The sequence below is a fragment of the Anas acuta genome, unplaced genomic scaffold, assembly GCF_963932015.1.
Source record: "Anas acuta unplaced genomic scaffold, bAnaAcu1.1 SCAFFOLD_345, whole genome shotgun sequence".
Lineage (NCBI taxonomy): Eukaryota > Metazoa > Chordata > Aves > Anseriformes > Anatidae > Anas > Anas acuta.
The window spans coordinates 1-15566 of NW_027076222.1; the positions used below are offsets into that span (position 1 = coordinate 1).

The 15566-nt window shown below is 63.6% G+C and overlaps 1 protein-coding gene and 2 long non-coding RNA genes across 36 annotated transcripts; 1 reads left to right on the plus strand and 2 right to left on the minus strand.

Annotated features, from left to right (window-relative positions):
- Positions 1-5667: 5667 nt before the first annotated feature.
- Positions 5668-10936, minus strand: LOC137849121 (uncharacterized). The gene is made up of 3 exons (XM_068668612.1): positions 10769-10936; positions 9164-10546; positions 5668-7576 (listed from the first exon to the last, which is right to left on the minus strand). Exons 2-3 carry the CDS (start codon positions 10511-10513, stop codon positions 6227-6229), a joined length of 2700 nt encoding a protein of 899 aa, XP_068524713.1. The 5' UTR covers positions 10514-10546; positions 10769-10936; the 3' UTR covers positions 5668-6226.
- LOC137849122 (uncharacterized) lies at positions 9271-12004 on the plus strand. Of its 34 annotated transcripts, none has more exons than XR_011091718.1 (10): positions 9283-9401; positions 9476-9664; positions 9702-9840; positions 9879-9928; positions 10080-10250; positions 10366-10578; positions 10691-10739; positions 10927-11003; positions 11569-11718; positions 11824-12004. It is a non-coding gene; the product is annotated as an uncharacterized lncRNA (long non-coding RNA). The 34 variants fall into 34 exon arrangements; XR_011091706.1 differs by lacking the exon at positions 11569-11718 and adding exons at positions 11004-11116; positions 11155-11293 and having other exon boundaries at positions 9777-9928; positions 10366-10515; positions 10628-10739; positions 10927-10964; positions 11746-12004; XR_011091704.1 differs by adding an exon at positions 9995-10069 and having other exon boundaries at positions 9777-9889; positions 10147-10250.
- Positions 12005-14314: 2310 nt separating this feature from the next.
- Positions 14315-15188, minus strand: LOC137849120 (uncharacterized). Its single transcript, XR_011091691.1, has 2 exons — positions 14815-15188; positions 14315-14752 (listed from the first exon to the last, which is right to left on the minus strand). It is a non-coding gene; the product is annotated as an uncharacterized lncRNA (long non-coding RNA).
- Positions 15189-15566: the final 378 nt, after the last annotated feature.

Genomic DNA, 15566 nt, shown 5'->3' on the forward strand with positions numbered 1-15566 from the left:
GCTCCAGTCCGGCTCCAGTCCGGATCCAGCTGCGTGCCGGCTCCAGGCCGTGTTTTCCTTCTCTCCCCCAGCTCCAAGTCCTGATCCGCTCCGTGCCGTGCTCCGGGCCGGGCTTTGGCTCCTCCCCCCCCCCAGGCTCCGCCTCCAGGTTTTGCCCCGCCCATCGCCACCCCGTGGCCCCGCCCCCTCATTAGCATATTTCCCCCTAATTACCAATTAAAGGCACCCGGCGCCTCTCCCCGCCTCCTTTTTTTTTTGGGGGGGGGGGGTGGGAGGGGCTGGGGGCGTGGCCTCGTGGCTCCGCCCCTTTTTGGGGGGCGGGGCTTGGGATCCCCAAATTGCCCCAGTCCCGGCCCCGAGGAGGAGGAAGAGACGGGAGGTAGGGGGGGGGGGGGGGGGCTGGGGGGGCTATGGGGCAGAGCTATGGGGCAGGGGGATCTATGGGGCAGGAGGGGCTGTGGGGCAGGGGGGGCTGTGGGGCAGAGCTATGGGGCAGGAGGGGCTGGGGGGGCTGTGGGGCTGAGTTGGGGGGCAGGGAGGCCATGGGGCAGAGCTATGGGGCTGGGGGATCTATGGGGCAGGAGGGGCTATGGGGCAGGGGGGGCGGGGGGGCTATGGGGTAGTTATGGGGCAGGGGGGGCTGTGGGGCAGAGCTATGGGGCAGGGGGATCTATGGGGCAGGAGGGGCTGTGGGCAGGGGGGGGCTGTGGGGCAGAGCTATGGGGCAGGAGGGGCTGGGGGGGCTGTGGGGCTGAGTTGGGGGGCAGGGGAGGCCATGGGGCAGAGCTATGGGGCTGGGGGATCTATGGGGCAGGAGGGGCTATGGGGCAGAGCTATGGGGCGGGGGGGGCTGGGGGGGCTGTGGGGCTGAGTTGGGGGGCAGGGGAGGCCATGGGGCAGAGCTATGGGGCTGGGGGATCTATGGGGCAGGAGGGGCTATGGGGCAGGGGGGGCGGGGGGGGCTATGGGGTAGTTATGGGGCGGGGGGGGCTGTGGGGCAGGGGGGGCTGTGGGGCAGAGCTATGGGGTAATGGGGCTGTGGGGCAGAAGTGGGGTCCCTGGGGGTTAGGGGGGCTATGGGGCAGAGCTATGGGGCAGGGGGAGTTATGGGGCAGGGGGGGCTGTGGGTCAGAAGTGGGGTCCCTGGGGGTTAGGGGGGGCTATGGGGCAGAGCTATGGGGCAGAGGGGGCTGTGGGGTAGAGGTGGGGGTCAGGGGGAGTTATGGGGCAGGGGGGGCTGAGGGGCAGAGCTATGGGGCTGTGGGGCAGAAGTGGCGTCCCTGGGGGTTAGGGGGGCTATGGGGCAGAGCTATGGGGCAGGAGGAGTTATGGGGCAGGGGGATCTATGGGGCAGAGCTATGGGGCAGGAGGGGCTATGGGGCAGAGGTGGGGGTCAGAAGGATCTATGGGGCAGGGGGAGTTATGGGGGCGGTGGGGGCTGAGGGGCAGAGCTATGGGGCAGAGCTATGGGGTGGGGGGGCTGTGGGGCAGGGGGAGCTATGGGGCAGAGCTATGGGGCAGGGGGGGCTGTGGGGCTGAGTTGGGGGTCAGAGGGATCTATGGGGCAGGGGGAGTTATGGGGCAGGAGGGGCTATGGGGCAGAGCTATGGGGCAGGGGGGGCTGGGGGGGCTGTGGGGCTGAGTTGGGGGTCAGAGGGATCTATGGGGCAGGGGGAGTTATGGGGCAGGAGGGGCTGTAGGGCAGAGCTATGGGGGTAGGGGGGCTATGGGGCAGAAGTGGGGTCCCTGGGGATTAGGGGGGGCTATGGGGCTGGGGGATCTATGGGGCAGAAGTGGGGGTTAGGGTGATCTATGGGGCAGGGGGGGCTATGGGGCAGAAGGGGGTCCCTTGGGGGGTCTCTGTGCGATCTATGCCCCCCCCTCCCCATCCCAATGGGGCAGCCCCCTCCCCCCCCATCCCCCCCCCCCCCACCCCCCAGCCCCCCAACCTCCCCCTCTGACCCCCCTAACCCTCCCCGACCCTATAACCCCCCCTCTGACCCCATAACTCCCCCCCTCTGACCCCATAACCCCCCCCCGACCCCATCACCCCCCCCCTCTGACCCCATAGCCCCCCAACATCCCCCTCTGACCCCCCCCGACCCCATAACCCCCCCTCTAACCCCATAACCCCCCCTGTGACCCCATAACCCCCCCTCTGACCCCCTAACCCCCCCTTGACCCCATAACCCCCCCTCTGACCCCATAGCCCCCCCCCCTCTGACCCCCTAACCCCCCCCCGACCCCATAACCCCCCCTCTGACCCCCTCTCTGACCCCATAACCCCCCCCTCTGACCCCATATCCCCCCCCCGACCCCATAACCCCCCCCCCTGACCCCATAACCCCCCCCCTGCCCCCCTAACGCCCCCTCCTTGACCCCATAACCCCCCCCGACCCCATAACCCCCCCGACCCCATCACCCCCCCCAATCCCATAACCCCCTCTGACCCCATAGCCCCCCCCAACCCATAACCCCCCCCTCTGACCTCCTCACCCCCCCTCTGACCCATAACCCCCCAACACCCCCATCTGACCCCCCTCCCACCCCCATAACTCCCCCCCCCGACCCCATCACCCCCCCCCTCTGACCCCATCACCTCCCCCCCCCCTTTCCAGATGGCGTCGCTCCTGGAGGGGGCGGTGGAGCTGCTGCACCCCCTCCTCCACGTGGCCTGGGGGGCTCTGGCCCCCCCGGGGGCCGGCCGCTGGTATTTCCTCCTCGCCCTCCGCCTCCTCGCCATCGTCTTCGCCCGCTCCGTCTGGCGGGGCCCCCCCCACGACCTCCTTTGCGCTTGGGACCCCCCCCTCGCCTCCCCCGCGCCCCCCCGGGGGCTGCGGCGCCTCTGCGCCACCCTCTGCTACAACCAGCACTTCGCCGCACCCATGGGTGCCCTCTGGAGCTTCTCCTTCCTCCTCGCCCTCCTCCCCATCACCCTCCTCCGCGTCCTGCAGCCCCCCGAGCCGCGGGGGGGGCGCGCCAAGATGGCCGCCGAGAGGGGGAGCATGTTCGAGGTGGGGGACGGAAGAGGGAGGGGCGGGGGCTGCGATGTGGCCGCCGGAAATGAAGGGGAGGGGGGACAATATGGCCGCCGGACATGGGGAGGGGGACAATATGGCCGCCGGACATGGAGGGTTCGGGGTCTGCAATATGGCTGCTGGAAATGGGGAGGAGGGGGCCAATATGGCCGCCGGACGTGAGGGGTTCGGGTTCTTCAATATGGCTACCGGAAGTGGGGAGGAGGGGGCCAATATGGCCGCCGGACATGGGGGGTTCAGGTTTTGCAATATGGCCACCGGAAATGGGGAGGAGGGGCCCAATATGGCCGCCGAGCACTGGGGGGAGCGGATCAATATGGCCGCCTATTGGGGGGCCCGGGAGGAAAGGAGCGGGCGTGGTGGGTGTGGTCCCGGAAGTAAGATGGCCGCCGGGCGGGAGGAGGGCGAGGCCCTGATGTGGGCGGGGGGGTTCCCGGAAAGTTCCAGGCCCCACCCAGGGAAGGAAGCCAAAATGGGAGCCCGCAACGCCCGGTTGGCAAATCCAAGATGGCCGACGGGGATCACGTGACTGAAGGCCTCAAGCTGACCAATTGGAGCCTTCCAAGTATCAAATCCAAGATGGCCGACGAGGGTCACGTGACCGAAGACTTCACAATGACCAATCAGAGCCTTCCAGGTGCCAAATTCAAGATGGCCGACGAGGGTCATGTGACCGAAGACTTCATAATGACCAATTGGAGACACCCAAGTATCCAATTCAAGATGGCCGACGAGGGTCACATGACTGAAGACCCCAACATGGCTGCCTGGTGCCGCCATCTTGCCAAATCCAAGATGGCCGACGAGGGTCACATGACCAAAGACCTCGAGATGACCAATTGGAGCCTCCCAAGCGCCAAATTCAAGATGGCCGATGAGGGTCACATGACCAAAGACCCCAACATGGCTTGCCTGGTGCCGCCATCTTGCCAAATCCAAGATGGCCGACGAGGGTCACGTGACCGAAGTCCCCAACATGGCCGCCTGGTGCCGCCATCTTGCCAAATCCAAGATGGCCGACAAAGGTCACGTGACCGATGACCTCAAGCTGACCAATTGGAGCCTCCCAAGCGCCGAATCCAAGATGGCCGACGCAGGTCACGTGACCGAAGACCCCAACATGGCCACCCCCGCCTGTCACGTGACCGCCACGTCCAAGATGGCCACCGGGCGGTGCCGGGCCTGCCTGCGGGCGCTGGCGGCGGCCATCTTGGGCGTGGCCGAGGCCGGCTTCCTGTGGGCGGTGCTTAGCCGCCAGCTCCCCGTCCTCACGGCCTCTCCCATTGGCTGCCGCCCCCCTGGCCCCGCCCCCTGCCCGCCCCTTTCCTGCGTCCTCCCCGCCCCCGCCGACAAGATGGCCGCCCTCATGGGCCTGGCCCTATCGGCTGCCGCCTCCCTCCTCGCCGTCATGGCCGCCGCCGGGGTGGCGGCCAATGGGCTGCTGAGGGGGCGGGGCTAAGGGCGGGGCAGAGCTTGGGGGCGGGGCCTGATTGGTCAGCTTGGGGCGGGGCCTAAAGGGTGGGCGGGGCTTACGGCGGCCATTTTGTGGGGGCGGCCATCTTGGGGGCGGGACGGAGGCGGCCATCTTGGAGTGGGGCGTGGCCTAACTGGCCATGCTGGGGGCGGGGCCTAAAGGGGTGGCCATTTTGGGGGCGGGGCCTATGGCAGCCATCTTGTGGGCGGGGCCTGGGAGAGCAGCCATATTGGAGGTGGAGCCTAAGTCGGCCATCTTAGGGGTGGAGCTGGGGGCGGCCATCTTGGAGGCGGGGCCTAGGGCAGCCATCTTGGGGTGGGCGGGGCCAGGAGGTGTGGCCATCTTAGGGGGCGTGGCCATCTTGGGGGTGGAGCTAGGGGCGGCCATCTTGGGTGTGGCGGCCATCTTGGAATGGCGGCCATGTTGGGTGTGGCAGCCATCTTGGGGGCGTGGCCATCTTGGATTGGCAGCCATCTTGGGTGTGGCAGCCATCTTGGGGGCGTGGCCATCTTGGGGTGGCAGCCATCTTGGGTGTGGCAGCCATCTTGGGGTGGTGGCCATCTTGGATTGGCGGCCATCTTGAATTTCTTCCCCCCGTCCTTTTGGGGAGAAAACAACCGAGTTTGGGCCCATTTCGGGGCTGCTTTCTCACCTCCTGAAGGCAATTAAATAAACGAGGAAATGACGTCATCGAGTGCCAGAGCAGTGATGTCACAGCCAGGCGGCGCCTGGGTTAATTAGGAGAGGCCGGGTTAATTAGGAGAGGTTGGGTTAATTAGGAGGGGCTGGGTTAATTAGGAGGGGCTGGGTTAATTAGGAGGGGCCGGGTTAATTAGGAGAGGTTGGGTTAATTAGGAGGGGCCGGGTTAATTAGGAGGGGCCGGGTTAATTAGGAGAGGTTGGGTTAATTAGGAGGGGCCAGGTTAATTAGGAGGGGCCGGGTTAATTAGGAGGGGCCCTGGGGCCCCGTGAGTCACCCAAGGGTCACCCCATGCCACGTCCCACCCCAAACTGGGCTCAAACTGGGAGAACTGGGAGAGAAAGGGGCATTAACTGGGCTCCTTCAATACGGGGGGGGTGACATATTTTGGGGGGACACGGGGCTATATGGGGGGGGGACATTTATTTTTTGGGGGAAAACAGGGACAACGCAGCTCGGTCTGGATGTTTTTATTAAATAGCTTCTGAAAATTAAAAAAAAAAAAAAAACGTACAAAAAAAGGAGAAAAATATAAATTTTGTCACAAAATTGGGGACAGGGAGAGGAAATTGGGGACGGGGGACACAAAATTGGGGACAGGAAATTGGGGAAAGGGGTCACTGAATTGGGGACGGGGGACATGAAATTGGGGACAAATGACACAAAATTGGTGACAGTGAACATTAAATTGGGGACACAAAATTTGGGACAGGGGACATGAAATTGGGGACAGGAGACCCAAAATTTGGGACAGGAAATTGGGGACGAAGGACATGAAATTGGGGACAGGGAATAGGAAATTGGGACAAACGACACAAAATTGGGGACAGGGGAAGCAAAATTTGGGGACAGGAAACTGGGGACGAAGGACTTGAAATTGGGGACGGGACAGAAAATCGGGAACAGGGAGCACAAAACTGGGGACAAATTACCCAAAATTGGGGCCGGGGACCACCGGGGTCCCTTGGGCGGGGCTAAAGGGGGCGGAGCTTTTTTTTTTTTGGGTGGGCGGGGCTAAGTGGTGGGCGTGGCCTGAGCCCCGGGCTCCCCATTGGCCGGCGCTTCTTCCCCTTTGGTGGCCGTCAGCTCCTCCATGGCCACGGAGCCGGAGGTGGCCCGGAAGGTGCTGAGGGTGGGCTCCTGCTGCATGGTGGCCACCGTGGCTACCAAAGGCTGCGTCACCGCGGCCGGGCCACCACCGCCGCCATCGTCCTCGGCCACCAAGGCCGGGCCGGCCCAGGGCCCGAAGGAGGTGGAGCCCGAGTGGCGCCGGCGGCGGACTTGCCACCAGGCCACCAAGAGCATGGCCACCAACATGGCTACCACCAAGGCTACCAGTAGCCAGCGCCACGAGCTGCTCTGGGGGGCCGGTGTCGCCCCCGGGTTGGCCAAGAGGAGCTCGGTGGTGGCCAACGGGGTTGGGTGGTGGCCAAGGGTGGTCAACGGGGTTGGGTGGTGGCCAACGGTGGTCAACGGGGTTGGGTGGTGGCCAACGGTGGTCAACGGGGTTGAGTGGTGGCCAACGGTGGTCTTCAACGTTGGTTGGTAGCCAATGGTGGTCTTTGAAGGCGATTGGTAGCCAACGGTGGTCTTCAAAGGCGATTGGTGGCCAATGGTGGTCTTCAATGGTGGTTGGTAGCCAACGGTGGTCTTCAAAGGTGATTGGTGGCCAATGGTGGTCTTCAACGTTGGTTGGTGGCCAACGGTGGTCATCCAAGGTGGTTGGTGGCCACCGGTGGCCACTAACATTGGCTGTGGGCTAGTGGGGACCAAGGGGGTCATTTGGTCTTCAGTGGTGTCCGTCTCTATCACGCCAGTGGTGGCCTCCAACGTTGGCTGGTGGCCCATGGGGACCCAGGAGGTCACCTGGCCTTCATTGGTGGCCACCGCCTTCTTCTGGTGGCCACTGGTGGTCTCCAAGGGTGGCTGGTGGCTAGTGAGCCCCCCAAAAACTTGGTGGCCAGTGGTGGGCTCCGTCGGTGGCTGGTGGTCACCGGTGGTGGCCACCCAAAGGGTGGGCTCCATCACGGCATGGTGGTGGCCACCGGTGGCCACCAGCCCCTGGTGGTGGCCACCGCCGCTCTCCGAGGTGGCTTGGTAGCCAACCAGGGGGTCCTGGTGGTCCAGGGTGGTGGCCACCGGGTCCCAGAGGTGGCTTTTGGGCCACTGGGGGGTCTCGGAAGTGGTCTCCGGTGGGGTCCCAGTGGTGGCCAGCACCTGGCCCTCGGTGGCCACCGGAGGGGGGGGGGGTGAAGGCGGGTGGTGGCCACGGGGGGGTCCTGGGCGGTGACGTGGGTGGCCAGGAGGGCGCAGAGGACGGTAGCCAAGCGAGCCAGGGGGGTGGCCCCCCATGTCCTGGGGTCCCTGTGGGGGGGGGGACAGCACCCATGGGACCCCCCCCAGCACCTTTGGGACCCCCCCCCACTATCATTGGGACCCCCCCAGCACCTTTGGGACCCCCCAGCACCCATGGGACCCCCCCCCAGCACCCTTGGGACCCCCCCCCCCCAGCACCCTTGGGACCCCCCCCACTATCATTGGGACCCTCCCCCAAGCACCCTTGGGACCCCCCAGCACCCATGGGACCCTCCCAGCACCCTTGGGACCCCCCCTCCAGCACCCTTAGGACCCCCCCAGCACCCTTGGGACCCCCCCAGCACCCTTAGGACCCCCCAGCACCCTTGGGACCCTCCCAGCACCCTTGGGACCCCCCCCCCCAGCACCCTTGGGACCCCCCCCTTAGCACCCTTGGGACCCTCCCCAGCACCTTTGGGACCCCTCCCACTATCATTGGGACCCCCCCCCAGCACCCTTGGGACCCCTCCAAGCACCTTTGGGACCCCCCCACTATCATTGGGACCCCCCCCAGCACCCTTGGGACCCCCCCAGCACCCTTGGGACCCCCCCCCAGCACCTTTAGGACCCCTCCCCCCAGCACCCTTGGGACCCCTCCAGCACCCATGGGACCCCCCCCCAGCACCCTTAGGACCCCCCCCAGCACCCTTGGGACCCCCCCCACTATCATTGGGACCCCCCCAGCACCCTTAGAACCCCCCCAGCACCCTTGAGACCCCCCCCAGCACCCTTAGGACCCCCCCCAGCACCCATGGGACCCTCCCACCACCCTTGGGACCCCCCCCTTAGCACCCTTGGGACCCCCCCCCAGCACCCTTGGGACCCCCCAGCACCCTTGGGACCCCCCCCTCCAAGCACCCTTAGGACCCCCCCAGCACCCTTGGGACCCCCCCACTATCATTGGGACCCCCTCCCAGCACCCTTGGGACCCCCCCCCAAGCACCCTCAGGATCTCCCCAGCACCCTTGGGACCCCCCCAAGCACCCTTGAGACCCCCACAACCCCCTCGGCACCCCGAGCTCCCACCCCATAGCACCCTTGGGTGCCCCCCAGCAGCCTTTGGACCCCCCCTTTTAGCCCCTACAGCACCCTTGGGTGCCCCACAACCCCCCCTTGTCGCCCCACAACCCCAATCAAACCCTTGTGTCCCCCCCCCCCCCCCCCAAGTCCCCACAGCACCCTTGGGTCCCCCCCCGGGGCACCCTTGGGACCCTTCCAGTCCCCCCCCCGTAGCACCCTTGGGACCTTTCGGTTCCCCCCCAGCACCCTTGGGTGCCCGCGGCGCCCCCTTGGGATTCCCCGCGGCACGCTTGGAAGCCGCGCCCCCCCCCCCCCCCCCATTTCACCCTCGGGTCCCCCCCCCCCCAGCACCCTTGGGTGCCCCCCAGCAGCACCCTTGGGCCCCCACCCACGTCCCCACAGCATCCTCCCCCTCCCCCTTATCACCCCAACTTCCCCCCCACGCCCCGGAGCACCCCCATAACACCCCCACCTCCAAGACCCCCAACCCCAGAGCACCCTTGGGTGCCCCCCCCCCCCCAGCACCTTTGGGTGCCCCCCCCCCGAGGACCCCGAAACCCACTCCCCACCCGGTACCTTCGGGGCCGCGGCCGTTGGTGGGGGACAGGGCGAGCGCGGTGCGGGCAGGAAGCGGGGAGCGCCGGCAGGAAGCGCCACCCAGGGCGGGGCCCCAACAGCTTTGGGGGCCCCCCCCGGGGACTTGCAGGGGGGCTGGCGGCGGTTTCGGGGTGCCCCATAAGGCAGGGAGGCAACGGCAGTTTCGAGGAGCCCCAAAAATCCGAGGAGGAGTTGGCGGTTTCGGGGCGCCCCGTAGGTCCATAGAGAAGTTGAGGTTTCGGGTGCCCCATAAGTCCTGGGAAAAGTTGGTGGTTTCAAGGCTCCCCATAGGTCCGGGGAGAAGTTGGAGGTTTCGGGGCGCCCCATAATTCCTGGGAAAAGTTGACGGTTTCGAGGCTCCCCATAGATCCAGGAGACACTGGTGGTTTCGAGGCTCCCCATAAGTCCATAGAGAAGTTGGCGGTTTCGGGGTGCCCCATAAGTCCTGGGAAAAGTTGGCGGTTTCGAGGCTCCCCATAGGTCTGGGGAGAAGTTGGAGGTTTCGGGCTCCCCATAGGTCCAGGAGACACTGTCGGTTTCAAGGCACCCCATAGGTCCTTGGACATGTTGGTGGTTTCGGGGTACCCCATAGGTCCGGGGAGAAGTTGGCGGTTTCGGGGCTCCCCATAGATCCAGGAGACACCGGTGGTTTCGGGGTGCCCCATAAGTCCGTGGAGAAATTGGTGGTTTCAAGGCACCCCATAGGTCTATCATGGTTTTGGGGTACCCCATAGATCTTTGGATGTATTGTCGGTTTCGGGGCTCCCCATAGGCCCATGGAGAAATTGGGGTTTCAAGGCACCCCCATAGGTCCAGGAGACACCGGTGGTTTCGAGGTGCCCCATAAGTCCGTAGAGAAGTTGGTGGTTTCGAGGCTCCCCCTAGGTCCATGGAGAAATTGGGGGTTTCGGGGCTCCCCATAGGTCCATGGGGACACCGGCAGTTTTGGGGTGCCCCACAAGTCCATAGAGAAATTGGCGGTTTCGAGGCACCCCATAAGTCTATCATGGTTTTGGGGTACCCCATAGATCTTTGGATGTATTGGGGGTTTCGAGGCTCCCCATAGGTCCCGGGGAGAAGTTGGCAGTTTCGGGGCTCCCCATAGATCCAGGAGACACCAGTGGTTTCGGGGTGCCCCATAGGTCCATAGAGAAGTTGGCAGTTTCGAGGCACCCCCAAAGGTCCAGGAGACACTGTCGGTTTCGGGGTGCCCCATAAGTCCTGGGAAAAGTTGGCGGTTTCCAGGCTCCCCATAAGTCCGGGGAGAAGTTGGCAGTTTCGGGGCTCCCCATAGATCCAGGAGACACTGGCAGTTTCGGGGTACCCCATAGGTCCAAAGAGAAATTGGTGGTTTCAAGGCACCCCATAGATCCAGGAGACACGGTGGTTTCGAGGTGCCCCATAAGTCCATAGAGAAGTTGGTGGTTTCGAGGCTCCCCCTAGGTCCATGGAGAAATTGGGGGTTTCAAGGCACCCCATAGATCTAGGAGACACTGGCGGTTCAAGGTGCCCCATAAGTCCTGGGAAAAGTTGGCGGTTTCCAGGCTCCCCATAAGTCCGGGAGAAGTTGACGGTTTCGGGGCTCCCCATAGATCCAGGAGACACCGGTGGTTTCGGGGTGCCCCATAAGTCCGTAGAGAAGTTGGTGGTTTCGAGGCTCCCCATAAGTCCGGGGAGAAGTTGGCAGTTTCGGGGCTCCCCATAGATCCGGGAGACACTGTCGGTTTCAAGGCTCCCCATAGGTCCATAGAGAAATCGGGGGTTTCAGGGTACCCCATAGGTCCGGGGAGAAGTTGGCAGTTTCAAGGCACCCCCAAAGGTCCAGGAGACACTGGTGGTTTCGGGGTGCCCCATAAGTCCGTGGAGAAATTGGTGGTTTCAAGGCACCCCCATAGATCCAGGAGACACTGGGGGTTTCGAGGTGCCCCATAAGTCCATAGAGAAGTTGGTGGTTTCGAGGCTCCCCCTAGGTCCATGGAGAAATTGGGGGTTTCAAGGCACCCCATAGATCCAGGAGACACTGTCGGTTTCGGGGTGCCCCATAGGTCCTGGGAAAAGTTGACGGTTTCGGGGCTCCCCATAGATCCAGGAGACACCGGTGGTTTCGAGGTGCCCCATAAGTCCTGGGAAAAGTTGGCGGTTTCGAGGCTCCCCGTAGGTCCATAGAGAAATTGGGGGTTTCAAGGCACCCCATAGATCCAGGAGACACCGGTGGTTTCGAGGCTCCCCCTAGGTCCATGGAGAAATTGGGGGTTTCGAGGCTCCCCATAGATCCAGAAGACACTGGAGGTTTCAGGGTGCCCCATAGGTCCATGGAGAAATTGGCAGTTTCAAGGCTCCCCATAAGTCCGGGGAGAAGTTGACGGTTTCGGGGCTCCCCATAGATCCAGGAGACACCGGTGGTTTCGGGGTGCCCCATAAGTCCTGGGAAAAGTTGGCGGTTTCGAGGCTCCCCATAAGTCCGGGGAGAAGTTGGCAGTTTCGGGGCTCCCCATAGGTCCAGGAGACACTGGCAGTTTCGGGGTACCCCATAGGTCCATAGAGAAATTGGCGGTTTCAAGGCACCCCATAAGTCTATCATGGTTTTGGGGTACCCCATAGATCTTTGGCTGTATTGTCGGTTTCGGGGCTCCCCATAGGTCCATGGAGAAATTGGGCGTTTCAAGGCACCCCATAGATCCAGGAGACACTGTCGGTTTCAGGGCCCCCCAAAATTCCTAAATACCATTTTTGGGGCCCAGTCCTAACTAACATTTTTTGGGGCACCCCAAAACACCCAATTGGTGGTTTCAAGACCCCCCAAAACACCCAATTGGTGGTTTCAAGACCCCCCAGAATCCCCAAATGACGGTTTCAAGGCACCCCAAAGTTCCTAATTGGCAGTTTCAGGGCACCCCAAAAGTCCTAAATACCATTTTTGGGGCCCAGTCCTAACTAACATTTTTTGGGGCACCCCAAAACACCCAATTGGCGGTTTCAAGACCCCCCAGAATCCCCAAATGATGGTTTCAAGGCACCCCAAAATCCCCAAATGACAGTTTCAAGGCACCCCAAAGTTCCTAATTGGCAGTTTCAGGGCACCCCAAAAGTCCTAAATACCATTTTTGGGGCTCAGTCCTAACTAACATTTTTGGGGCACCCCAAAACACCCAATTGGTGGTTTCAAGACCCCCCAGAATCCCCAAATGACGGTTTCAAGGCACCCCAAAGTTCCTAATTGACAGTTTCAGGGCACCCCAAAATTCCTAAATACCATTTTTGGGGCCCAGTCCTAACCAACATTTTTTGGAGCACCCCAAAACACCCGATTGGCGGTTTCAAGACCCCCCGAAATCCCCAAATGACGGTTTCAAGGCACCCCAAAGTTCCTAATTGACAGTTTCAGGGCACCCCAAAAGTCCGAAATACCATTTTTGGGGCCCAACCCTAACTAACATTTTTGGGGCACCCCAAAACACCCAATTGGTGGTTTCAAGACCCCCCAAAATCCCCAAATGACGGTTTCAAGGCACCCCAAAATTTCTAAATACCATTTTTGGGGCCCAGTCCTAACTAACATTTTTTGGGCACCCCAAAATACATGATTGGCAGTTTCAAGACCCCCCCAAAATCCCCAAATGACGGTTTCAAGACCCCCCAAACCCCCCAAAATGACAGTTTCAAGGCCCCCCAACCCCCCTGATGGGCGCTTTCAGCCCCCCCAACCTCTCCCCATCACCCCTTTCACCCCCCCACACCCCCCAAAATGACCCCCCCCAAACCCTCACCCTCCAAAAAAAATTTTTGGGCCCCCCCCCAACCTATTTTTGGGGTCCTCCCCCCTTTTTTTTAATTTTTTTAATATTTTTTTACCCCTTCCCCCCCCCCCCCGCTGAAAAAAATCCCCGATCTCCCTCAAAGTGACGCGGGGCTGGGGGGGGCCGGGGGGGTCCCAAATTTTGGGGGGGAGGCGGCGGCGGCGGCGGCGGGGGGAGGAGGGGGGGGTCGTCGTCCCCCCAAAGTGGGGGAGGGGGTCCCCAAAGTTCTTGGGGTGGGGGGGGTGCTTTTTGGGGTGTCCCCCCCCCCCCCCCCGGAGGAGGAGCTGCTGGCACAGGAGCCCCCCCACCAGCATCAGGGCCCCCCCCAGCGCCCCCAGCCCCACCATGGCCCCCAGGCAGCGCCCGCAAATTTGGGGGGGGCACTCGGGGATGAGGGGGGGGGGCGGGGGGGGGGGGGGGCAGGGTTGTGGGGCGCCCCATAACCCCCGGGACCCAAAATAGGGTCAGGGTCAGGGCCCAAGGGGGGGGCATTTTTTGGGGTTGGGGTGGGGGTTGTGGGGTTTTGGGGGGGGGGTTATGGGGTTGGGGGGGGGTCTATGGGGCTGGGGGGGGTTATGGGGTTTCTATGGGGCTGGGGGGGTCTATGGGGTTTGGGGGGGTCTATGGGGCTGGAGGGGGGGTTATGGGGTTTCTATGGGGCTGGGGGGGGTCTATGGGGCTGGGGGGGCTATGGGGTTTATATGGGGCTGGGGGGGGTCTATGGGGCTGGGGGGGGTTATGGGGTTTCTATGGGGCTGGGGGGGGGTCTATGGGGCTGGGGGGGGGTTATGGGGTTTGGGGGGGGGGGTCTATGGGGCTGGGGGGGGTTATGGGGTTTAGGGGGGGTCTATGGGGTTTTGGGGGGGTCTATGGGGCTGGGGGGGAGTTATGGGGTTTGGGGGGGTTTATGGGGTTTCTATGGGGCTGGGGGGGTCTATGGGGCTGGGAGGGGGTCTATGGGGCTGGGAGGGGGTCTATGGGGTTCTTATAGGGTGGGGGGGCTCTATGGGGCTGGGGGGGGGCTCTATGGGGCTGGGGGGGCTCTATGGGGCTGGGGGGGCTCTATGGGGCTGGGAGGGGGTCTATGGGGTTTCTATAGGGCTCTATGGGGCTGGGGGGGATCTATGGGGCTGGGGGGGGGTTATGGGGTTTCTATAGGGCGCTATGGGGTGGGGAGAGGGCTATAGGGTTTCTATAGGGCGCTATGGGGCCAGGAGGGATCTATGGGGCCGGGGGGGGGTTATGGGGCCGGGGGGGGGGGCTATAGGGCCATGTTGACCTTTAGGGGTGATGCCGCGGCGCCCTATGGGGCTGGTTTTTTTTTTTGGGGGGGGGGGGGGACGACACCTTCTATGGGGCAGCTATGGGGCCGGAGGGTTATGGGGTGGGGGGGGTTGGGGGGGGCACGTACCTGGCTCTATGGGGCGCTATGGGGCGCTATGGGGCGCTATGGGGCGCTATGGGGCGCCCCGGCCGAGCTCTTCCGCATTATGGGGGCAGGACCCGCCCCCCCCCCCCCAGGAAATTGGGGCCCCCCCCCCCGGCCCTATAAAGATTTTGGGGTGATTTTGGGGGGTTTTGGGGTGGTTTTGGGAGGTTTTGGGGGGTTTTGGGGTCCCTAAATGGGATCCGGGGGGGGTTGTGGGGGGCTATGGGGCTCCTGGGGGGGGGTTGTGGGGTCTGTGGGGGTGAAGAAGGCTCCCAGTACCTCCCAGTACCTCCCAGTGCCCTCCCAGTACCTCCCAGTACCTCCCAGTTACCTCTCAGTCCCCTCCCAGTTACCTCTCAGTCCCCTCCCAGTATCTTCCAGTTCTTCCCAGTACCTCCCAGTACCTCCCAGTTACCTCTCAGTCCCCTCCCAGTATCTTCCAGTCCTTCCCAGTGCCCCCCAGTACCTCCCAGTGCCCCCCAGTACCTCCCAGTGCCTCCCAGTCTCCTCCCAGTGCCTCTCAGTGACCTCCCAGTGCTCCCCAGTACCTCCCAGTTACCTCCCAGTCCCCTCCCAGTCTCTCTCAGTGCCTCCCGGTGCCCCCCAGTTCCTCCCAGTTACCTCCCAGTCCTTTCCCAGTCCCTCCCAGTGCATCCCAGTCCCCTCCCAGTACCTCCCGGTGCACTCCAGTCCCTTCCAGTTACTTTCCAGCCCCTCCCAGTGCCCCTCAGTGACCTTCCAGTCCCCTCCCAGTACCTCCCTGTCCCCTCCCAGTACCTCCCAGTCCCCTCCCTGTCCCCTCCCAGTGCCCCCCAGTACCTCCCAGTACCTCCCAGTCCCCCTCTAGTCTACCCCAGTCCCTCCCAGTGACCTCCCAGTCCCTCCCAGACCCCTCCCAGTCCCTCCCAATCCCCCTCCAGTCTACCCCAGTCCCTCCCAGTGCCCTCCCAGTGCCCTCCCAGTCCCTCCCAGTCCCTCCCAATCCCCCTCCAGTCTACCCCAGTCCCTCCCAGTGCCCTCCCAGTGCCCCCCAGTCCCTCCCAATCCCCCTCCAGTCTACCCCAGTCCCTCCCAGTGACCTCCCAGTCCCTCCCAGTCCCCTCCCAGTCCCTCCCAATCCCCCTCCAGTCTACCCCAGTCCCTCCCAGTGCCCTCC

What these genes read in the sequence shown, in the direction of transcription:
- LOC137849121 (XM_068668612.1), bottom strand. Translation starts at nt 10,513, where the DNA reads ATGGGGTACCCCGAAACTGCCAGTGTCTCCTGGATCTATGGGGAGCCC. An exon ending in CAACGGCCGCGGCCCCGAAG is followed by an intron (nt 7,577 to 9,163) that starts GTACCGGGTGGG and finishes CCCCCCCCACAG; the next exon opens with GGACCCCAGGACATGGGGGG.